Source organism: Athene noctua, chromosome 3 (assembly GCF_965140245.1).
Source record: "Athene noctua chromosome 3, bAthNoc1.hap1.1, whole genome shotgun sequence".
Taxonomy (NCBI): domain Eukaryota; kingdom Metazoa; phylum Chordata; class Aves; order Strigiformes; family Strigidae; genus Athene; species Athene noctua.
Genome location: NC_134039.1, coordinates 74,053,965 through 74,079,107, shown reverse-complemented (window position 1 = coordinate 74,079,107; position 25,143 = coordinate 74,053,965). Strand labels below are relative to the sequence as shown.

Here is a 25,143-nt window from a genome sequence, read left to right as displayed (position 1 = left end):
CTGCCCCTGGCACGGGAGGTTTGAACTAGATGATCTTTGAGGTCCCTTCCAACCCAAACCATTCTATGATAACACTATGGTCCCTGTGTTCTTTGTACTCCAAAGTTGCTATAAGCAGCTACAAGGCTACAGCCATCATCCTGAATCGGATCAGAAACTGCCTGCTTCAATCACCTTTGGTGTTCCTTCATATGGCATTTGCCCATAGGAAACTTTGAAATTACTCAGAGTTCTTCTGAAAGCACAGTGAATTTCTGAGGTGCTGCAAGGTGACAGAAGAAAGGCAAGAAACAAGATCGGGATGCATAAGCATGTCTAAATTTGATTTTTTCAGCCACTTCCTGAACACCTCTGAAAGCTAATCCATCGGCCTCTCAAATGGTGTAGAGCGTAAGCTGAAAAATCACTCTCCTAATTACAAAAAAGTAAATGCTTACAAAACAGATTTCTGAGGCTGTTGTCTAATAATTTCTCATGTGTCAGATCATATAATAGCCTTTAGCTAAAGCACTTTGAGAGAAAACAATTTGTGAAGGTGTTTGTTTCCTACTGCACCTGTAAAGCACCTGGCTCCCCACCACTATTTAAAAAGATACTCACGTACGACTGATTCAATAAAGCACTACAATCCTCTAGCTTCTCTACTGCCTGATTTTATAATATGTAGTTTTATGTTTGGTTATTCTACAGAGTTGGGAGATTAATTTTGCTGAACATCTGTGTGAACACTGAACAGCCATGATTAAAGCAGTAGCAAAATTTTTTAGGTATTCTGAGCATGTCTGTGTTCATGTAAAGTTCTAGGAAACATCAGATTTAAATTTGGTTAAATTTAAGACCCAACAAGGAAAGGCAGAAAATATTTCTGTAAGTAAAAGTTAAGCACAACTGGAAATCAGGAAAGAAATTGAGATCTTCTAACGTGGACATAAAAGATCTAAGAATCAAGTTCACAATGGAAAATTATTTTTACTTACAGAGAGTATATATTTACACTTGACAAAACCAGAGCTCTAGGGAAAACTCTAGATTAACTTAATTCTACTCAACTCTATAGTTATGCTGCCATCTAGTGAACAGGATATTGACTCTCCTCTGCAACACTTAAAATTGGTTCAAATGAAAAACATTATTCCTAAAATACATGTATCACACTAAACACCTTACTCTTGCCTCTGTACATTCTCCGCCAGCACATTTTTGTAACACATGGTAGAAGATGATTAATTTTGGCCATAGGACAGTGAACGTTTACACACTGAACTTGAAACGCAAACATGCAAACAGACTTCAATGAGAAGCCAAAAAAACTAATCAACGCAGATCACGGCTCAGAATGAGGAAAAAGCTATTAGTAGGTTTCAGACCGTTACACAGATAAAGTCTTAAATTCAGAGCTAGGAATGCAGATAAATATTACTCTGAACCTTCAGACTTAGTTGTGATTGTTTTCTCATTATATTTAATTAGAATGATGACTTACAAAAAACCAATGTAAAACCTTTTCAGAAATTTCAGATAGTAAAAAGGAAATAAAAAGTAAGTACATACCTGGGAAAATATATTTGCAGTTGGAGCAACTCTGTTATCCACAATACTATATAGTATTGCTAACAATCTGTCCAGGGGAAATGGCTTTGGCCCAAGGAGGTGATTGCTGGTCTGCAACAGAAGCAAGACTTTTCAATCCAATAGATCTTTCCCGAAGTACCACAAGATGTTATTTGCCCATCTTTTTAGTCTCTGGGTAGGCACTATAATTCACAGTAGTCTTTCATACAGTCTACTTACATACTATGGAAAACACTGAATATATGCTTATTGATCAAGGTAAAGATATAGACACAGAACTCTATTTAACATAGCAAGGGTTCAAACTCCACAATAAATAGGAACATTTTTGAGCTATAACAGACGATCTGATGCCAAATTTCCTGTCACTAGATTTATAGATTTACTTGTCCTATTAAATTACCTTTCCCAATCTAAGGATTCAAGAGGAAAGACTACATTTTATGGCATTCTCAAGGTGCACACCGTTTTCTTCACAGTTTATCAACAGTAAGACAAGCTAGGTTTCTTAAAAGCACACAGAATTTATAGCTAGTAAAAAAATTTAAAGGTTTAGATTTATTCTATTGTCTACAGTCAGTCTATAATCCGTGATTACCTACAAAGAACTGCACATAACAGAACGATATTTTTTACAGATCTGTAAAACCAAACAACTTTAAAGTGTATTTTTGTGTTTTGTTAACTGAAGACAAATATTTTACTATCATCTTCACTTTGAAAAAAAAGCATAAAAAAAGCAGATTCTGCTAAAGTATCAACATATCCACTTTCTTTGAACCACTTCAGCCAAAGCCTTTTCTCTTCCTGTCACCGAGGTGCAAAGTCGTAACAAGAGTTCCTCATCTTAAATGCCGTATTAAACTACTCTGTGGTCTAGAACATGACTAGAGTAACTTGCAGTGGGCACCAATTATAATACAGGAAATTATATTTAAATGTAAGAGAAAACTTTTTTTAACCCTAAGAGAGGTTAAACACTACAACTTATTGCCCAAGGCAGGTTGTGGAGTGAGTCTCCATCCTTGCAGATATTCAAAACCCACCTGGGCACAGTGCTGAGCAAATTGTTCTAGGTGACCCTGACTGAGCAGGGGGGTTGGACTAGATCAATTGTCCTTGTCTACCTCAACTTTTCTGTGAATTCCACTTTCTAAAACCAATTTTTAAAAAATAAAAAACCAACAAAAACCCACGCTCAACTCTCTGCAGGAATAAAATACATTACTCATTTTTTTCCAACAAAGTTGCTGAGGTTTTTATATTTTTGGCTGATCTTTTTAGTTTTCATTTTCTCTTTTGCTTCCTTTACACCACAATGAAAATGTTACCATTTTTATACCAAAACCAAACAAACCATTTTTGATCTGGAAATTAGAAGTGAGAACACTTCGATTTACTGTTTTACACAGGAAATGTCTTAATTACTGTATTTCTACTTTCTTAAAATACACTCGATCATAGGATAATTCTGACTGGAGGTGATCTTAGGAGGTCTTTAGTCAAACTCCTTCTGCTGAGAGAGTATCAGCTACAAGGTCACACAAGGTTGCTCAGACTTTACCAGTCCAGTCTTGGAGACCTCCAAGGACAGAGACTGCACCACCTCTCTGGGAAACCAGTGTCGCTGCCTGGCTGTCCTCATAAAGAAAAAAAGGTTTTCCTTTATCTAGTATACACATCACATTTCAGCTTACATTCATTGTTTCTCACTCTCTCATCATCCAGCATCATATCATATAGTCTTGATGATCTCTCCTTGCAGGCACAGGACAGGCTGCTTTTAGGCCCACCTTCTCCAGCTTGCACAACCACAGTCCCCTCAGCCTCTCCTTGCAGGGCAAGTGCTCCAGCCTCTGACCGTTCTGATACCTCTCTGTGGAACTCGTTCTGGTTCATAGATGTGTGGCTTGTACTGGAGTGGGGCAAAACTGGACAGAGTATTCAAGATGCAGCCCAAAATGTGCTGAGTGTGAGGGCTTAGAGTGCATCTGCCTCCCATAAGTTTTAGCTGAATAAAATAAAGAGTTCAGATGGCTGAGCGCAAGGTCAGCTCCTTTGCTGCTAAGAGGTGTTGTGTAAAGAGCCACCTGTCAGTTACACAAATTGTGTTATCAGAACACAGCATACCTACTCAATTTCGCGTTTACAGAGCTATTCTGTCTCTTATCCTTCTTTTGCACCATACACATCATCTTCACACTGAGGGACATTTTAGGCATTATAGGTTATTGTATGTGGTAACATCGAATTCAATTGAATTCACATAAATATGAGTTCTTGATTTTTCTACGTTAATTATTTTTAAAATCACAAATTTTATGAAAAGGAGAAGTATGGTTCATAGGGCAGAACTGAGTAGTATTACAACTCAGGCAGCATTGTTAGGACTACAGAGATTTATTTATGACCCGTACTGTCAAAAGTTCTGAAAGGGAAATACTTGTTTCCTTTTAAGTTTATATTTCATTCAGTCTACTTTGACATCCAGCTTCCTTTTTCATAGTGTACATTGATTTATTCTTACTAGCAGAGCAGCCATGATTAAAGAGAAATTTCAAAGGAAAGTTTCTTTCAAAAGGCTTCTGGGAAAGAACCCCTCTCAAGTATGCCACCAGCACATCTGTGGCATTAGTCATCAGTAAAACACAACCACTCGTTTCTTCAGCAAAACAAAAAGGTATTTCCAATACATGTTTTAGCTTTTCAAGTCCAGGTGGTATCCCCAAAGCTACCACATGGCTAACAAAGAGAGCAGTGTGACAAATAGTGGAAACACGTAGTCAAAAATTTATCACGGCACACTCAGTCAGAATGCAGGTATGGTGTAAAGTTATGAATTGTACAGTCCCCTGACCTCTCCTTCTAAAACGAGTTCTGTGAAGCTTATTTATTATCAACAGAAAAACTCAACAGACATAGAGTCATTAAAATGTGTGCGCTGCTAGCACGCACAGTTAGCACGCAGTAATCCCTGAAGTTGTATTTACTTTACAGTTACTTCACAAGTTTCTTGCTCTTAGTATTAGCAGCTCTCTGCTTAGACAGAATACTGTTTTGAACTTTCAAATTATTTGAAAGAAATGCTTTCTTCAGAAAAGCCAGGAGAGGTAAGTCTAAGAGAGTGTAACTTCTAGAAGCAGCACTTCATTTGTACTTCAAGAGAAATAAATTCCTGGATGAATAGGAATGGTTTAGAAATTCCTCCAAACAGAACATAGTAAAGAACAAGATTTTTATAAATCTTCTGCAAGGACCTAAGGCAGAAAATACTAAATAGAATAGTATTTATAAAAATCCAAGGGACCCCTTATCTCACTTAAAAACAAAGATACCTTCCACATTCAGAAAACCTCTTGAGAAAGTTTTCTGGTCATCAAATTAACTCTGTGTCCTCTATCATCTTTCCACCTTGGCACTACACTTGTCAAATGGTTCAAAAAACACTTTACCCCAGTTGCCACTATGTGTTTGTGCCTTTTAGCCAGTGTCAGAGTTTCATGTTCCTGCTGTTTAATTGGCCTAAGTCTTTCACCATCCCACAACTGTGAGCTGTGTAGTACCATTCCAAGATTTCACAAGCAAGAATGAGAACCAAAAGTATTCTTTAAAGAGTTAAAAGTTTAACCCAAACTAAATTACCTGCACAAAAGGGAGAAAGTCCTTAACCTCAGGTTGGCTGAATTTTCAACCTTTTGAAAATATATATCTCTTTAAATATTTAAATATATCTTTCTATTTTTTGAAAATTTATATCTCTTTAAATACAGAACTATACTTCTCACTTTTCTTTTTTTTTTTTTTTTTTTTTTAAGCAGAAAGCCTTTCTGAACTTTCTGGTTGCTGTAAGAATAAAGCATCTTCAGTTGTAAGCTAGAAATTCTGATACAAAATCCTGGACTGAAGTTGAAGCAGATACACTAGACAAACTCTTTTCCAGTAAAAACCATACCAATACATTTGATCTTCTGACAGACACCTGAAAAAAGCATACTCCTGCAAAAGTAGCTTCACCAGGAAGATCTCACTTGTCACTAATCCAGAAAAACATTGTTCCAGGGCAACCATGCAAAGAAACCCAACAAATTCTGCTATTATCAGCAACAAGACAATTAATGGAATGATAAAGTCAATTTTTTCCCTTCATTCACAAGATTTACTTTTTCTAATTAAAAAAACATGGCCTCTGGATGGAACAGAGTTAAGAATCAAGAAACAGATTTTTAGCCTGCCTAAACTTTTAAGGAAGGATTTATTTAATATAATGTTAGCTTACTGCCAAGTAGGTATGTACAGCCAAACTAGTTTCCTAAATTCCCATTATAGCCAGTAGAGATCTAATCAATACAGTTTATGGTGCAATTCATCTGACTGAACATGGAACCTGCTTTAGTATGAGACGAATCACACCCTACACTCCAATGACTGCATTGATCAACTCTGCACTATCTATGAAAAGACACTAACATGCAGGCACCCCACTTGGAGTCAGGTGAATCCGATCTGTAAATCAGTCTTTAGACAAGCTTCTCTGAGGGAAGATACACAACCGAAACAAATGAGCCTTTATTTGTAATGCTACGTATGTAATCCTTTATCCCTGTATTTCATTTTCCCTCACTATAGAATTATAGTATCAAAATATACAAGTTTATATATGGGCAATTTTATCTCTGAAAATATTTATAAAAATTACAGTATAGTAAAAGGAATATAAAGTAAAAGGCCTGGAAGATCCTCCTAGGACCTACAGTCCTGTTCCCCACTATCACAGCTATCGCACCTCAAAAGCTTTCAAAACCAGACCGCGCTCTGATCTACAAGCAGTTTCTGGCATCAGTACTTTAAGCGAAAGGGACCCTACCTGTAAACTGGAACACAACACAGACAACCAGGGGTCTGTAACTAGAACCAAAGTGCTTTTGAAATGCCACAAAGTTGCCCTCTAATTCCTTAAACCCTAAGACACACCTGTTTCTTGCATGCAATCAGACTTTAATGTAACACTATCAACTCAAGAGATATTTTCTGTTAACTAGGATTATCAAGTACTAATTCCCTTCAAAGCAACACTAGCTTTTAATGCAACAAAGAGGTTCAAGAATTACATTATTTTCAATCTTAGAAATCTTTCCTGATTACACAAATCACTTGTTATAGTTGGACAACAAACCAAGCTTCTTTAACTGCACACGCCTAATCATGCTTTCAGAATATCAATTCAACGCTTAGGTTGTAGGGTAAATATGAAGTCTACAAAACTAGAATTAATCTAAGTTAAAAAGTAACAATCTTACTCATCTTTTTGACCATTAATTTTGTTTACATTACATTTGTTTGAGTTACCCTCAATTTACAGTTCTTTCCTTAGTACCTCCTCCTCTTCTGGTTTTGTACCTACTCAGCAGCATTTAGTTTGTGGCAGGAACAATAATAAAATGAAAACCAATTTATCATTAATTCAGGCACTTTGGAACACTAAGTAGTGAACTCAGATACAAGTCCATTTAACATAAACAATGACACAAGAGAACAAGCTCTACAGTACAGTTAAGGTGACCACGACCTCAAGTATTTCTTCATCAAATCTCTATTTTTCCATTTCTTTTACATTGTTAGCTGTTCGCATCTCATCATCCAAGTTGGAAATCTATTGCCAAGAAAGAATAAAACACCTTTCCTGCAGAGGATATAAGGAAAAAACATAATTTTTGTCTAAGACATAATAATTATTCCTTCCCTAAAAATTATTTATCAACTAATTAAGAAGCAGAGGTATTTCAAAAATATAGCCATCCTGGAAGTTCTCAGGAATTCATGTGCCATGGACAAAACATACATGAGGTCTACATGTACAGGACACATACATTCAGAGACCAGAATTCTTGAATTTACATAAATATCTACCTAGCAGTGCAACACATTGTACTCTTGAAGTAAAACAATGCTCACTTACACTTTCACATGCAAAAACTGAATACATGCAAAAAGAGAACTTGGAAAAAGTCTCTGAAGCCAAGGACTCTGTCCTCCTGCAGAGGCAGGAGAAAAATTAGGTAAAATGCTATAGGCAGGAGAAGAAGCGAAGGATTATTAGGCTAAGTATCATATTAAAATTTTTCTCATGTTATTTACACTATCTGTAGCATAGAGAAGAAAAGGATATTTGAAATGATTGCTTCAGCATGGATTTAGTGCTGTCTGCACTGATTTCATTTACAGATTTACTTAAAAATAAGTCAACAAGTTACAAGTACTAAAATTTACTTTCTCTTTTTACATTACAGTTATAAATATACAAATAGGTATTTGCATTTCCTAGCATACCAAGCCTCTGTCAGTAAGAACTGGTATAGCTCAACTGAAATAAATTATATTTAGCTATTTATAACCATGAAAATGTCAGTTAATAGCCTTATGGAATAGGCTAAACAACAGACAAGAGTGCAAAGTTTCCAAGCCTCAACACACAAACTTAAGCTCTTATACCTCACTGCATCACTGGGAATTAAAGTGACTTGACTTTCAGAACTACTAATGATCTATTACTCTAACATCTTTGAGAGAAATTCTAATATCTGTCTCTTCCATGTATGATGTCCTTTAACTAGCTTTATTAAGCTCATTGTTACACACAAAAATACAGCTTCAAGAGAAAAAATTTCAGTTACATAAAAATGTAGTTTTTACTACAGTTAAATTTCAATTAAATAAAATGTGTGTATCATACAGAAATTTTTATCATACAAAACAAATGCACCAATAATTGTTATTTATGCAATTCTGTTGTTCCTACGGTAAACAATGAGGCAAAACAAAATACAAAACCAGTAGGAAGTATTTGTTGCCAAGGTCAAATTTAAAAAGATAAAATACATACCTTTTCATGTTTTTTCATAAAGTTGGTCTTTCTAATTTTCCCATGATGCTGTAAACAACACACAAGAACAAATATTATATGTAAATTATTTTATGCTCCCTTCTATAGCAAAGAGAATCAAAACAGTCAAGAAAGAATTGTACATTACATATGGCAGTACCCTAGTCTAGGCTTGTTTTTTTACTACACCTCCAGTATTTATCTCTGATGTTACTATCAGTCGTTCTTACCAGAAGCCCTAAAAAATAGAGTTGTCTTACTTCTTCCTCATTGTGTCCCAAGTGGTACAAAGCCAAAACACAACACACTAATATTTTTTGGTGACATGCATAACTTTTTTTCCTGATCTATTCAGGGACTGATGAGAAGAGGGAGTAAAAATTTGTTTTTAATATGTATATTCTCTATCCTCAATCATCTAATGAAAAAGACAGATCTTTCATTTCTTCCAGAGAAGTTTAAATGATGGCCACTTCATTTTTAAAATGTATCCATGCATAAAATCCATCTGAATTTTCACCTTGTATCTGCTCCATTTTAGAATTTGGATGGTACGCAAGGTGGCAGAATGACAACCAGGTGGCAGAATGACAACCTGGAATTAAATCAATACAATACAAAGATAGTTCAAGGTGCAGGAGCTAAACGACAAACAGAAAGGGGGATGGAAGGTACATCTTTTAAAACGGCGCAGTTTTAAAGCAGTCTTGAAAAAGGAAGGACTGTCCAAAGAAAATAATCAAGTGTTCTTGGATCTCAAATGAAAATGTGAGGACAAGACAAGAACAGAAATATAGTTAACAAGATGTTACAACTGAACAGATGAAAAAAATCTAAAAATACAGAGAGAGACATGAAGGAAGATGTGTAAATGATGTAAAATTAGTGGAGAGGTACAAATATAATATAACATTCTTTAAACACAGTTAAATGCTATTTCTCAAAATATCACCTGATGAGTTTTCTACAGCCCTAAGACATATACCTTACTAATAAACATACCTTATAAGCATGCACAATGAATCAGGGAAAAAAATATCTCAGATGAAGGAATTTTTTTTCATTATCATGTTTAAAATCTTGTACTTAGTATTTGTGGACCTCAATACTCAGCCATGTCAAGACAATCTCAGTAATTGTCGCTCTTCTTGACTGTTTTCTGAAGAGCTTAATATTAGACAGGGCTTTATACTTTGCATAATTTTTCAGACTAAAAAAAAATTAGTTTATTCGATTAATATATATCAAACATAGAAACAGCAAAGTAATCTTTTTATCATGTATTTGAAAAGAAGACTGTAGTGATAACAAAGACCTTTTGGATGGGGAAAATGATCAAGTCCGAGGTTACACAGCATGCTAGTTATGGATTACAACAAACTGCATTCATGCATTTTAAAGGTTATGCTGGGATCTCCATATGGTGTATTGAAGTTGTATCAAAAGTATTTCAAAGTAAGCAGGTACCCTATTTCTATGCAAGCACAAAAAAATATATCAAATTCAGAGCTAATTTTCAGTTAGTTTTTAATCCTGTTTTCTGTTAAAGTGATGATGTCACATAGATTGCTATACTTTTTTGTTTTAAAGACTACCTTTCAAAATCAACTTTGTATTTTTCTCACAATCTACTGTAAAGCTCTTGAATTTTCACATAACTAATAGCAGCACTGCCAATTATTATTCATTGCTTTATCATGCTGTTAGCATTACAGGCTGCCACAAACTGTGACTTTAACTGCGGTATAGCCCAGCACCTATACTGGTAGGGTAGATTAGCAGTTCAACGACCATCTTTTTGCTTGCATCCCTTGTGCTGTCTAGCAGTCCTCAGTTAAAATCACTCCAGAAGATACTTTCCTGCAATCTAATCAGAATCTCATTACAAACCTGATAAAATCATATTCTATTTTCACAGTCCATATGACTCAAAAACACTCAGTTTGAACACCCTTCCCAAGAGCGTTGGTTTTGCTGGGCTTTGAGATAGTTGCAGTTATTTCTGAGACTCACCTTAGCACCTGATGAAGGGCTAAGTGCTATCAGATGATACATGTAGCAAGAATGGTAACTTCTCCTGCTTCACCAATTCTTGGGAAAAATATTTAATATCACTGATTGAAATACCTTCACAGTCCCTGCTTCAAAAAAATTTAGAAGCTCACATTTATTGTACAAACGTTTAATAGGGTTCACGTGCAAGAGTGGAAACTAACTTAGGAGACAGTAAAAAAGGAGAAAAGAAAAAAAATTGAGAAGGTTGTTGACTGAACACAAGAAAGATGCAGCACTGTTTGATAACATGCTTTACTGACTTGACTCTTGTAAGCTTTCCTGTTTCTTTTGAGTTCCAAGACTGATAAGGAAAAATCTGGGCAAAACCACTTCTTCAGCAAATAAATTTCTTTCTTACAAAGAAATTGCTTTGCCAAAGTTAAAAGAACAAAGGTTGTCCATAAAAAAACCTTGTCAATCTGCACTTACTGCAAGTAATCCTCTACTCTTCTCAGGAAAGGACTAGACAGAAGGGTGAAACACCTACAGCTTTCAATATAGGATCACACCAGAAACACTAAACGCATATTTAAACAAAAAATGTACTAGTATATCATCATTATGAACTTCAGTAACCTCTCAAAATGTATGTACATTTCAGAGGAAAGAAGCACATTTTTACAAATTTGTCTTGTTCTCATTTTCTTCAATTGTTCACATCTATTTACCTATCATGAATACCATACATGTATACACACATGCATATATTAATACACACTGTAGTAATGTAGAAAACCTTGAAGTTGGTAAAATGCATAGAAAGTATAATTGCCCAATCACTTTTCTGATGTTTATCTTTCTGACTACATTTTGCCAAATTAAGACCTCAGAAATAACGCAATGAGGCAGGCTTGAGAAACATGAAGATCCTGGGACAGAGACAGACTACTGTGCTAGTTTAAGCCCTGCCGGGACCGGAGACCACGTTGCCGTTGTCCCTCCCCCACCCTCGGACACAAGTAGGGCACAAACCCCCGGGTTAAAATAAGGAGAAATTTAATACAACAGTGTAATAAACAATCTGAACAACAACAATAGCAATAATAACAACAATAAACAGTAATAACAGTAGACAAGACAAAAGATATACGGAGAAATACCGCAGTGAACACAGCCAGCCCGCCGTGCGTGCTTCCCACGACAAAAGCCACAAAGGAAAGAAAGCTTCCCGAGCTACCAGGCTTGACCTGATGTCAGCATGGTATGAATAACCCAGCTGGAGATCCCTTCCCCCTGCTGGAGAAACTTAACCCTATCCTACCTGAACCAGGACAACTACAAACTATGGCACCACAGCATCTGTCTGCAGCATGACCACAACACAGCCCAAAGAAAAAAAAAAAGATAAAAAATCATCAACCTGTACATGGCAAGAACTTATAGAAAATGGGGTTTAGCCCATGATTTGGTAGCAAGGATTACTACATTCATCCTAAAACATGATTTCAACACAACATGTGCCAGCTAATGAAACAACATCTTCTGCAAAAGCCACTGTTTGCATGTTTTTGTTTCAGAAGCTTATAAAATTTTAAGTTAACAGTGCACTCTGTCATTTTACCTTATTAAAGGCTAATGAAGCTGTGGGTTGTATCTTACTTCAGAAATTTAAGCATGGTTTATACCTAAGGACACTGCAGGCACTCCCCAAAAACCTTTACAAAATGAAGCTGTATCCACTTAAAAAAACAAAGCACAATATTTGTGCTATAACAGTGTTATGCATGTTTCGACATGAAGAGGAAGTTGGGTTTGTTAGACATTAGTAATTACCAGCAATCACCAGTCACAATATGTGATCTGCAGAAAAACTTCTGATCAAATCAAATGAACCATACACAGAAACAGAGCTCCAAATGAATAGTTAAAGAGTTTTAAAATGGGAAATTCAGTATGCAGAAATCCAGTAAGCAGCCCTAATGAAAAAAAAAAGTCTTATTACCTTAAGAAAGAACCTCTTATCTGTCCTAACAGGATTGTAGGAGGCAAGGTAAGCAGCTATTAGAAGAAATTTGGAGTAATACGGAAGTTCCACATGCGTATGTGCAGAGAGTCCTATAAAATAAACAGACAGTTACAAGTCACCAAAACCTTCTCTGAACACCCAAACTTCAAGTCAGACTTGTACACATTCTTTTCTCTCTCTCCTGCTCTACTCCTGAAATTAAATGAGTATGGCTACTTTCTCAACCCCTTTATCACAGATATAAAAATCAGTGAAGGGACAAGAAATGGCAGAAACTAAACAAAACCAACATTCTGAATGCTTTACGGACTCATCTCAGAAACTGTATTGAAGCATCAGAGATTTATAAATCACTAAGATGCAATCTCCCTAAAAAAAAAAAAAATTCCAGGCTACTTTCACTTAAGGTAAATTTTCTGGTAAACAGAGAAGATGAAGAGATGTATTCAAATACAATGGCAGAGCTTTTCTCCAAGAAAACGTTCAGGCTGCTCCAGACTGTGCCAAACAGCTCATCCAGGAATGGGGCTGGCATGGTGGAGAAACAAGCAGTGCTGCACTTCTGAGAAACAGTTCCACATTTCACGATTTTTTGCTATTGTTTTATTTTGTACAGAAAAGGTTTTCAAATTTTTAAACTTGATCCAGTTGACCTAGCCTGCTACATGTATACTTCATTATGATTAAAGTCTCACACATTAAACACAGTCTAGTGAGTAGTTTTCTTCCCTCTTTTTACTTCTACTTTATATTTTTTCCCTTTACATTCCCCCAACTCTTGTCACCATAGTTGCTTCTTTTACACAGCTTATGCACATGAATAGGATGATCAAACCACCTTACTTCATCAGTTGTCTATAGAGACCACTAAAGGGTCACTCTTGTCCCTTCTTTGCTTACAGGTTTTCACCTCAGCTGTTTCTTATTCTGTGAAGTATCTGTACCCTTATGCTTTAATTCACAAACATCAGCAAATAAAGATCAAAGAATTAAACATGTTTAGAAGTTAAGATTCAGAGCCCCCAGTGTGATGGGAAGCATCCTAGGAGAGCTAGTAATAATTTCCTCTCATATAGGCACAAAAGGACAGTAGTTGTAGTTTCATTTACAATCGTGAAACATGTTAACTACAAAATGCAACACCAAATAAACTCTTACATATAAACAACTGAGCTTAATACAGAAATACCCGTTTCTACTCCATTCTTCTAGTCTGCCAATATTGCATCACACACTGAAGTATTTGCTTATTTACATCCACAGTAAAATTTTAATAACATGCTTAAAAAGTATTTATAATCAAATGCTGTTTACCAACAAGACAATTTTTCCTACTACATGTACATAAAAATCCAAGAAATTGCATTTTAAATAAAGTCTCCCTTTTTGTGGTTGTCAGATACAAAAAGTATTTCATGGTCATTTGGGCATGGAAGGAGGGAATTTAATAAGACCACTCTGAATCAAACTCTGTTGATCAACAATGTCAAAAAATTACTGATCATAAAGCAAATATAGGAAACAGTCTGATGATTGCAACTATCTTAAGGCAATTTCTAAATAAGTGGCTATTTTACCTACTATCTCAAGAAGATATGTTATACCAAATAATAAAGAAAAAGTGTTCCCAAACTACATACTGGTCAAAAGACCATTACTGACTGACATCATCAGGATAATGTTGTAGTATTCCTTCCTAAACTGTAAATGAGAGCTGACAAACATATTGAGATTCAACTTTCAAGTCTGTCTAAAGTATAAAAATCAACAAAGCTGTACTCCTCCAAGGAAAGAACAGAAAGAATTCTCACGATTCTGACATTTCTCTTTGCCAAGAAATCAGGACACAGGATAGCTGTTTTGTTTAGAAGTGTGCTAATCCAGTGTAATACACGAGGTATAATATTCCCTCCTTCCCGCTCAGACAGTTCTGCCAGTTGGCACACAAAGGTTTGACCATGAGGGATCAGCCCATTCCTCATTCATTTTTACATAAGAAATACTGATTTAAAGGAGTCTGCTTTTACCCACAGAGGACCTTAGGAAAGATTAGTCCCAGAATATATGCTAGGGGAAAAAATAGTAAGTCCTTTGTAGAACATATTCTCAAAAAAATATGATTACCCTTGTAACTTAATGCTAATAGGTAGCCTCATCTACATAATTTCATTCACATGTTCTCAGATAACAACCAAGTCAAACATTACACATTACAAGCCCCCACAGAGAGTTACTGTATCCGATACCTTTCAACTGCCCTGGTTCTCCATCATCACGCTGTAAGCGCTCCCACTGTGAGCTAAAAGACAGATAATGCAAATATATAATATTTATCTTTGCTAGTATTTTAGAGAAAACTACCTGCTTGGTACATTTACATTCTTATTTCATGACACTGGCTAGGATACAGTAAGAGAATAATTAAAAACTCCAAGTCTTACTACCTTGCACATAAGTTTCAATAACGTGCAGACTACACATATTTGAAAATACTGCAGAACGTAATGTTACGTTAAGGTACAACAGTGAGTACAAGCTAACAGTAAAAATACCAATTTCTTTCCATCCAACTACCACCAGTAAGCAACTATCAACAGTATTCTAAGTTTCAAGAACAAAACAGAATTTGATAAAAAGTGTTTTTTTATAAAAAAAAGCTACCAGTGTTTTTATCTGCTTAATAACTGTTTATGCTAGTGAAAATAATAACTACTTTATAATGTAATTTTGAAGTCTATGCAAAAAAAAACAAAGCAATATTCATTCTTTACTGAAAAACTCTGAAGACATCAAGATGGAACATTTTGTCAGTGAAAAAAAATGCCTGCAAGTAGTTTGGTATTTTCCTAAACAACAGCAAAAAATTTCACTTTAAAACTTCCCTTAAGGAACAACATCGTTAGAAATGCCACGATTTTAGATCATTTTGTATACCGCAAAGGGATAAAAACCAGGTTTGTTAAAGCACCAGTGCTTTTTTGTTTTGTTTTTTAAAGATCTCTATGAACCAGGTTTATCAGACATAAACCATAAAACAGGAAAACAGTTTAATGAAAGCTGGTGTAATACTCAAATTATAACAAATGATCAACCAAATTATCAATGAGCAAAGTTTTTATCCAATGTATATTTTACAGATAGAAAAGAAAAAGCTTTGTTTTCATCTCAGTTCAGATAGCACAACAGCCAGCACCAAAGTTCTATTCCTGTAACTTACAAGTTGAAGAAAAGCTCACAGTAGTTACAGCTCTGTGGCCAGAAAAACTGATATGGTCATTTTAATTCCTTAAGCATTTACTGGTACACAGAACTATTACACAGAAAGCTAAATTCTAGAATAAAAAAAACAAGTAAAGTTTAAATTTATAACCAAAGAAAACTGTAAACAGGGAAATGTAGTTATTTGGAAAAAATTCATTAGCTATTTTACATCATAATCTTAAATTACTCCCTAATTAGAGCAGACAATTACACAATATAAACAGTCATGAAGATCCCAAGTAGACTGTGTAGCGAAGATTAATATTAAGGATAAATACATATTTAAGGCAAATAGAATAATGCTACATTGTACAGTAAAGTCTAGCTCATATGGAGTAAAATCTTTTTGAAGGAATGATCACTTTTCCAAAACATTTAGCAAAGACTCCTACTACACACCCAGGTTCAGTTACCAGGATACTCTATGGCCTCAATGACATTCAAAGGAAAGAAACTGTTTGTATCAAGATAAAGAAATTGAACATTACTTAATTATCTCTCTTTACATAGCATAACATCATAATGACTCATCTTAAAGACGGAGAAGACAATTAAAGCTGAGCTGATTATTACCATTAAAAATTAAAACCACCATCTTTTTTCTAGCAGTCTGGCAATAAGACAAAGAATCTAAAACTTTATCAAGAGAATGTGAGAGACTGAAATGTCACATGACTGTCTCAAAGCTTGCTTGTGTCTGTGCAAACCTCCAAGAGAAGCTGCTGTGGCCTGTGAATTGGTCTGGGGGATGCTGCCCAGAGAAGCTGGAGTGTACTGAAGGATGCACCCCCACACTTCCTTGCGGTTGCACTGTCCGGACTCTTTACACAAGCCTCAAAGGGGCAGACATGGGCTGAGCTGGCCCCATCCTGTAGCCGTTTGTGGCTCTATTGTGTAGGCCAGACCCCATGCCTGCATTGCTAATGGACTGACAAGAGGGAAACGTTCCTGCCCTTGAAGCCGGATGAAACAAAACCTGTTGGACCAGAGAAAAAAAAACAAAAAGGCAAGCAGATATGCTGATCAGCGGGGATGATGAACTTAAAAAGGCAACAGAAAATCCTGTTCTTTGTGCATCCACCACTGAAGCCAGATCTGTTTGCATCTACCAAAGTCAGATCCGTGTGCACCCACCACCGAAGAACTGAAGACTGAGGACCAACGGGACGCCGCTGGATCCATGGTGGTGACTATTCTTGCAGCCCTATCCCGCATCCTTGCTTTATTTCTGCCTTTTCCTTCCATTCTGTCCTATCGCTACTCCTCTTCACCTTTTCAATAATAAAAACCTGTTTTGGATATATGGCATTTGACTTTGTTTGTCTTAATCTCGCTCTTGGGATTGTATCGAAACCTCCCCCGACATTGGATCTGGACAGAGAAACTCAGCCCATTAGCAGCACACCAGCTTTTAATGCTGTCAAAAATGGTAATTCCACAGAAGGAAAAGTTTGCCTTTGAACAAGGAAATAAGGGCTCAGAAAGCACAGTAAATCTACAAACCTAGCTCGATGAAACAAAACTAAGGAACACAGATGTTCAAAATCTGTAACATCTCATAAGCATTTGGAGGCTTGCATGCGTCCTTGGTACAGCGAGGATCTGCCAAGTCAACTTCACAAGTGTGTTTTATACTGTGCTTGTATACTCTGGTGATGGATTCCCATGTTTGGCAGTTTCGTATGTGACAGAAAATGGAACTATCTGCATGACCATCCATGAAAAGGAGAACACAATCTGCTGTCACTGCTTTACTTATTAAATATTTCATATGCTACAAATGCTGTTTTGTTTTAAAATTTCCTCCTGAGAAACCCCATTTCTAACATTATATGTCAGGAAAGAAATGCACATTAAGAAGAGAGATTGTATCTAGCAAAAAAGAAACACTAGGCATGAAACATAATTAAGAGAGCAAATATTTAGAGAGGAAGCTTGTTAAAAACAGCACTATAACAAAGCAAACAAGACCTCATCCCCCAAATTACCTGGATATTTCCCGGAGATAAACAGTGTGCATTGCCTTCTTCAAATGAGGTTCAATATTTTTCCAGAGTTTTCGGGTGTCGCGTTCATTTGCTGCAGCAAGTCAGAATCACCTCTGTTAAAAATTTAACTCGAGCAACACAAACTCTTACCTCTGACATCTAAACAGCCACAGGCGTGACTTTAAGTCTAACACCCTGACTCTGAAATGCTGTATTAGGATGATGCACCATCATCATCCATTTGCAAGCACATGCAACCACAAAAGGCTGTTTCTCTGTGGTTACTGTGAGACACTCTAGGACAGTTTGGCAGAAATTCTGCTCTCATTTTCTCCTTTTAGCCTTGACAGAGAAATGACTTATCCCACTACTTTGCAGAAGTCCTGGTTGTTGAGTGAGTAGAAAGATATATAGGGGGGAAGCAAGTTTCCATGTTATTTCCATCTCATTTCCATAAAACACCACCAACAAATGTCATCTATTACTTCTGCTGCAAATGCTGCCTATTGGGTGCAACCAGAGTAAGTAATGCTGTTGTGACCAGAGGAACAGTCACAACACAGTAAGGACCAAAGCAAAGTCCTCCACAAAACTCACAGGAGGGCACCTGCACTCTCATACATCTGCTCAAATTCAAGACAGAAGCTTACCTTCTCCTCTGACCACTGGCTCACAGTATTTAGAAAAATTGAGCACTGCCTACAGAAAGTAAAACAAACAACACATTAAAAAGGTACTATATATTTGATCTAGATACAGAATACAACAAGCAGCACAATTCATCATTTTGCAAAACCAGTGAATTATTTTTGAGTCAATAATTATGCCATTTGCTTCCAAACATTATATTGTAAAACGTTCCTGTAGATTAGAATACAAACAGAAGTAACGTATCACAGGTTACTTGGTTTTGATCTCAGCAAAAACTGTTTACTGTACTCAAGGTTTGCATTTTTTTTAAATAATGTAGTCATTAAACATTGTAAATGTAATAAAAATTTTTGCATGAACTTTTTTACTCCCTTCATTTTCAGTTAAAACTTTCCATTCCAGAAGCAGTTCAGCATGTAGGCCTCAGAAGATAATTTCTGCTTGTGTAAGTATTTTAAAAAAACAAACCAAACAACAAAGAAAAAAATCCCCTGCTAACACATTCCATATTCAAGCAAACTCCTTTTGCCTAAGGTAAGATTGAGAGATTTCTGTCAAGCATGTAACTGAGATTTTTTTCTAAAATTATTAAATCAATATCACACAGAATTTTGTGAAGTAACAATCCCCACACTTCATTCTTCTTTTGTCCTATTGCACCTTATTAAATCTCTGTGATAGTATACAGAACTGAATGCAGTAACTTCCACACATAAATCCAGTATAACTCTAGAATGTATAATTAATAATCATGCATAACATACACATTTAGAGCCTGTATTTGACACTATGGAGTTGCTGAGAAGCCTACACTCTTGTACATGTCTGTCATTTCCTTATAAAAAGACTTGTCAAGAACAAAAATAATTTAAGGTCTCATTACATAAGTCTTTTCACAATGTTGGTATTTCACACATACACAAACAGTACATCTAAAGCTAATGAAATTATTCTGATAAGCAGAACCACTCAAGTGCATGTCTATAAGGACTGTGACCCTAGTTTCTATTTATGCCTCCATCAGTTTTCAGCAATCTCATTTAAATATAAAACCTCTATAGTCAACAGAAAAGTTCAGCTGAAGTTTAGCTACATCTTCCTGACAGAAATGCAGGCAGGACATTCAGATCATCTCACTAGCACTGATTTGTTCACTGGCCATAACCACCGATCACTTCAAACTTGCACAACTTCCTTGTGCACAGTACAGTTATTTTAATAAAAATTTGATTAACTAGTAATTGTTATTGCTATTTAGCTCTTCTTAAGCAAAGGTCATTAGCAAGTAATTTTTATTTTTCTTCTGTTAGTCTGCCATTACATTCTTCAATTGATATATGATTAAAAGTCCTTTTCCCAAGTATCTTCAATGTATGTTTGTTCCCTCTGGCATGACTATATTGCAGGAACTTTGACTTACCTATTTTATTCTTAATTCCAAAAGACAGACAATGAAAACATTTATGTCAATCCTTACTTCTCTAGGCCTTGGAGTCAAAATAACATGCTAAGTTTCTGTAAAACTGTGCAACAGATCGGGCTTGTAGCAGCTTAGTTACTTGATTTGCCTTATACAGAAGATCTTAAGGTGAAAATTTCACACTCCTAAATACAGCAAAATGTTTCAAATTTTAAGTTAAATTTCCCATAAAGTTGAAGTATAAAGAATGTTGGGTGGCAAGATACATTTAATAAACATGGGAAACAACAGAACTTAAGGCAGGACATGCTGCCATGTAACTGAAGTGGTTCCTTCAAATGTTTAAAGCAGCTGTCTGGCGTTCCACTGCCTAGTCCAGAAAACGAATACAACAAAAGGCTATGTAAGGGTTACAGAAGTCCACGCGAACAAGAAGGCAGCAGTAAGAGCAAAGTCACATAACCACATGTAAAAAGAGCTTGAAGAGAAAAGCAGCACAGTTGAGGCCTATCATTGCTTGAGAGAGTAAAATCCTAACTATTACTTCCTCTGACTGAATTGCAAACAAACAAAGAAAATCATTAACCAAGCCTGTAATGGAGTAGTCCCTCAAAAACTGCTGCAGTTCCAGCAATTGCTTCTACTGTACTTATCAGTAGGCATAAAAGGTTTCATCACATTCATCTCCTTATCCCAACAGGTGAAAATAGGTAGCCTAGCTTCTCAGTCACTCTCTGATATCAAGGAACAGCTTGAGCTCAAAAACCCCAACAGAAGTTCCAGGCTGGATGAACCACATGCAGGCTGGCATCCCATTAGTGCTGCTTTTGTTGCTTCTGACCATAAAACTACATCGTAACAGAAACCCTTTACAGGCACCAAAACAACTGCAACCTTTGTTACGGATTTGTAGGGAAACTGCATTTCGAGCTAACATGTCCTTAAGAGGGAAGATTTAGACTAGATACAAGGAAGAAATTTTTTACGATGAGGGTGGTGGAACATTGGAACAGGCTGCCCAGAGAGGTGGTATGCTCCCATCCCTGGAAAATTCAAGGTCAGGCTGGATGGGGCTCTGAGAAACCTGGACTAGTTGAAGATGTCCCTGCTTGTGCTGGGTTTGTGTGGTGGGGTTTTTGGTAGCGGGGGGTGGGGGGGCTACAGTGGTGGGCCCTGTGAAAAGCTTCTCGAAGCCCCCCAGCTCCAAGTCAGATCCACCTCTGGCCAAGGCCGAGCCAATGGGCGATGGTGGCTGCACCTCTGATACAACATATTGAAGAAGGGGAACCTGGGAGGGGGTTGGGACTTACGAGAAGGGAGTTATAAGAAGGACTACCTATGTGAACACTGAGGTTAATGGAAGAAAGGAAGAAGGGGAGGAGATGTGCCAGTATCCCTTGATGAGATGGCAGGGTCACCCCCCTGCCACCATGGAGGTCACCAGTGGAGTAGAGACTTGCCTGCACCTTGTGGAGGACCCCACACAGCAGCAGGCAGCTGCACCTAAAGGAGGCCAGGACTCTAAGGGAAGAAGCTGCCGCTGTTGTAGTTCAGTGCTGGGAGGACTGAAACACATGGGGGTGACACTCACCAGAGCAGCCCGGGAATGGCTGCGGCCTGTGGGAAGAACTCACACTGGAGAAAGTTCATGGAGGACTGCCTCCTGTGAGAGGGGGGCCAAGTAGAGAAGGGGAAGAAATGCAGGAGTGCTTCTACCCCTCAGGAGGAAAGGGCAGCAGACTGACCAAAAACTCCCCATTCCCTGCCCCCTGTGCTACTGGAGTAAGGAGACAGAGATATCAGGAAAAAACCTGAGCCCAGGAAGAAGGGAGGGGTGGGGGGGAGGTGTTTTATGATGTGGTAATGCTTCTCACTGTCCTACTCTGTCTGTTAAGTAGTGTTGTTTTTAGTGTTTGAATTAAAGCGATGTTATTTTTCCTTACCTAAGGACCCTGTCTTTTGCCAGTCACCATAATGGGTGAGCCACCCCTAGCTGTCCTTATCTCGACTCCTGAGCCTTTTGGTTCATTTTCTCCTTCCCAGAGCTGGGGGGAATGTGTGAGCGAACAGTTTTGTGGGCTCAGTTGCCTTCTGGGCTCAAACCAGACACTGCTCCATGCAGGGGGGGGTGGACTAGATGACCTTTAAAAGTCCCTTCCAACCCAAACTATTCTATGATTCTATGATTTTTCTCTTTGTCTATATTCAACAATAAATCTAGACTTTCAGAGTCCACTTGGCAAAAAACACCCCAAAACAAAACAACTCTAAAGGAGTTCATCTCACCAAATGCTGAAGTTCTTTCAAGTCCCTACAGACCATGTAGAATACACCAAGCAGAATATTGATATACGCAGCATAGAAATCCGCAGAATATTCGGGGGGATGATTCTGAGACAAGATTTTCTGCAGGTGTCCTGTTTAAACAAAAGTAAGTTTTGCTTATTTAAAGCTAACTTAATAAACTGACCCCATTTTACACGTTAAGTGGAAAAACAAACTATAATCATTACTAAAAAAAAAAAAAACAAATCCACCAAAATCTACACAACTAAAAGAACCGGCACATATACCAAAACGTTACTTTGAGATGTTCTGGCAACTGAAGAGATAAGTATTTTAGAGGTTGTGTGAATATAGACTTTTACATTCCAGCAGCTATTACATATTCCAGATTCTGTAAAAGTCATACCAATAAACATGGAATAAAACATCTGGAAGTTGTCGGACAAAGTACTACTCAATCCCCAAAAAGCAGATTAAAGAATTAGTTTACCTATGCTGTAATCAGGAAAATACAAGGTGAATGGCTCAAAGCATCCAATACTTGGACGGAACAGTTCCCATACTATTTCACTGAGCAGGACAACTGTCACATTTCTGTCTGTCTGCACAGGGAAGAAAAAAAAAAAGGAAGTGGTGACAGGCAGAGAAAGAAAATAATAATAGTACATGTTACAATATCAGTGAGAAGAATTATTACTGTGACTTTTCTGTTCCACAAAAATCGTCAAATTTACAGTTTAATACAAATTACTAGCAAAGTAATAAAGCATCAGATAGTCTAATCAAGAAGGTCATACATTTGCAGATTTTCATAATTACATGAGTTTTCTCTGCATCCCTTGCCATTTCACTGACAGTGTGGAGTTACAGAGCTCTGGGAGTAGACAATACCAAGGAGATTCCATCCCTTAATCCCAAAAATTAAGGCAGCATTTTACTTGGGTCATTAAACTCAGACTTTCAAAACCAACTGGAAGAAAGGTGAAAGAAAGTTCAGTGCTTTCTGAAACCAAGCTATCTAGTACTTTATTTTAAAGATAAACTGGTCTTTAAAAACAAAAAAAAACATGCCAAACAAAAACATAGTATTAACTGTGTACTCTACGAACTCTTTTACTAGTTACCAACAATGGCTATATGTAGTGACATATTCTTTTTAACCAAGTTTTTATTGACAATATACTTGCCTTCAGTTTGGTGTTTTGGTCAATAGATAACAAAACCACTTCATGTTAAAAAAAAAAAAATATTCCTTAATTTGCTCACCCTTCAATGTATCAGCATTATAATACGAAACTAACTATCTGTGAAGAGGATGCCTGGTTCTTCCTTTGAGCAAGGTTTTTGCAACCACAACAGAAGTTCTACATAACAAAAGATGCTTTTAAAAATGGTTCAAGAAAGACATTTCAAAACTTCTGAGGCACCTCAAGAAAATAAAAGGAAGTAATGTCATTGAATTGACAATGCTGTGAATTACTTGAAAGAAAAGTTTAAATGCTATTCCCCTTCACTGAAATCCAGGGAGAAGCTTCATTTACTTACTCTTCCCTCTTCTTGCCAAAGTGGCACCCACCCATATTCTTACTGGGTTTTCTCTATTTTTATGGAACTTGTTTCTTCTTTAATGAGAGAACATTTCTGTAAATTTCTTTCAATCATGCTCCTTTCCCAGATTTCCTAGTATTTTAGCTAAGCAACTTACTAAGGTATTTTCAGTTCTGACAGACCTGACAAGACCTTCCTATATGAAAAGCTTAAGTACTTCCCACCATAACCCTCACAGAAATCAAGCATTCCATGACCCATTATTCACCAAGAATCCCCCAGTCCCATGAAGTCTTTCACCACTAATGAAGTTTCTTGTCTCCTTTCACTCCAGGAAAGGAAGTGATGCAGCAGATTTGTTCCTACAACATTCCTCTGCAACATCAACTGCACAAGAATTTTACAAAGCCTCAGTCCAGAATCCAGAATTTAAGCAACTCGAATCTTAGCATTCAGAAAAGCTGACAAACTTCTTTGGAGGTTACTTTTGAATTTGAGAGTGTTTCTCTAGCATATTTAAGTCTTAGCCTATTTTTTTTGGTCCCTGAACTGCAATCAAAGTTTTCCTCCTCTTCCGTCAAACAGGTTATTTCTGCTTCAGGGGCAGCAAAATCCAGAACACGGACAGAACAGCCAAAAAGAGTCAGAAAATGCACCAGCTGCCAGGATTAAGAACACAGCTGTGAATCAGTCTTCATTCAGTAAATAGAGAAATCAGTGTCACCAGAACATTAAGAGTACCACACAGAAATCTTAAGAAGAGTAATTTCAGCTATTTAGATGTACAGACATTTCAAAGTACGACCATCTTCTGCTTCTGTCTTCAGTTTCTTTTCAAAGGATTCATTATTTTTCCTTACTCCAAGGCATAAACTTTGATACTTCAGAAGTGATAGAAGGAAAGATACAGTGGTTTACTCCAGAAACAGACTGTGGTACCATTCCAGTAGAAGCGTAAAAACTCTCTGCCATCAAAAAGCCCATTCACAGCTGCTGAGCTTTGCAGCTGTAGCCACAATTAAATCACTGGTACTCTACCGCCCATCCTCAAGATAGCCACCACACAATGCTGTGAAGTTTCACATGGGAGAAACTTGAGGAAGACAAACCTACAAACGTTTCCTGAGTTGAAAATTCACACATCCAGTGAATTCACTCTATGTGGTTGAGCTCTGAATCAGCAGCTGACTCAGAAGCAGACTTTGGATTCCCACACAAATATGTGACAAACTCTAAAAGGGTTTGTATTTATTTATTTGTACCAAGACAACAGGAGCTATGTTGAAACTTCTCCTTACAGATTATAGTCTCCCTGAGATTTTTTTTTCTGCAATTATTACAAAACATTAAATGAAGAGTAGAAAAATTTCATACTTCTTAAAAACAAAAATATTCTAGAAAAGATAGCTATGTATCTGACACCAGCCTCAAAAGAACTTACAACAGATCAGATATCATAAAACAAGATACTATTAAACAGAAATATTTTTTTTAAAAGTGTAAGAAAAATCTGCCA

General features: G+C 36.8%; 1 protein-coding gene across 4 annotated transcripts in view; it reads right to left on the bottom strand.

Annotated features, from left to right (window-relative positions):
- The window catches only part of ORC5 (origin recognition complex subunit 5), an 81,719-nt gene that overhangs the window by 45,697 nt on the left and 10,879 nt on the right, over positions 1 to 25,143 (bottom strand). For all 4 annotated transcript variants that reach the window (XM_074903364.1, XM_074903366.1, XM_074903368.1 and 1 more), the window contains exons 6-13: positions 22,570 to 22,681; positions 22,080 to 22,210; positions 18,373 to 18,421; positions 17,723 to 17,813; positions 14,720 to 14,772; positions 12,450 to 12,562; positions 8,453 to 8,500; positions 1,552 to 1,662 (exon numbers count right to left, since the gene is read on the bottom strand). In XM_074903364.1, the coding sequence (XP_074759465.1) occupies positions 1,552 to 1,662; positions 8,453 to 8,500; positions 12,450 to 12,562; positions 14,720 to 14,772; positions 17,723 to 17,813; positions 18,373 to 18,421; positions 22,080 to 22,210; positions 22,570 to 22,681 (708 nt within the window). The remainder of the gene's footprint in view (positions 1 to 1,551; positions 1,663 to 8,452; positions 8,501 to 12,449; positions 12,563 to 14,719; positions 14,773 to 17,722; positions 17,814 to 18,372; positions 18,422 to 22,079; positions 22,211 to 22,569; positions 22,682 to 25,143) is intronic.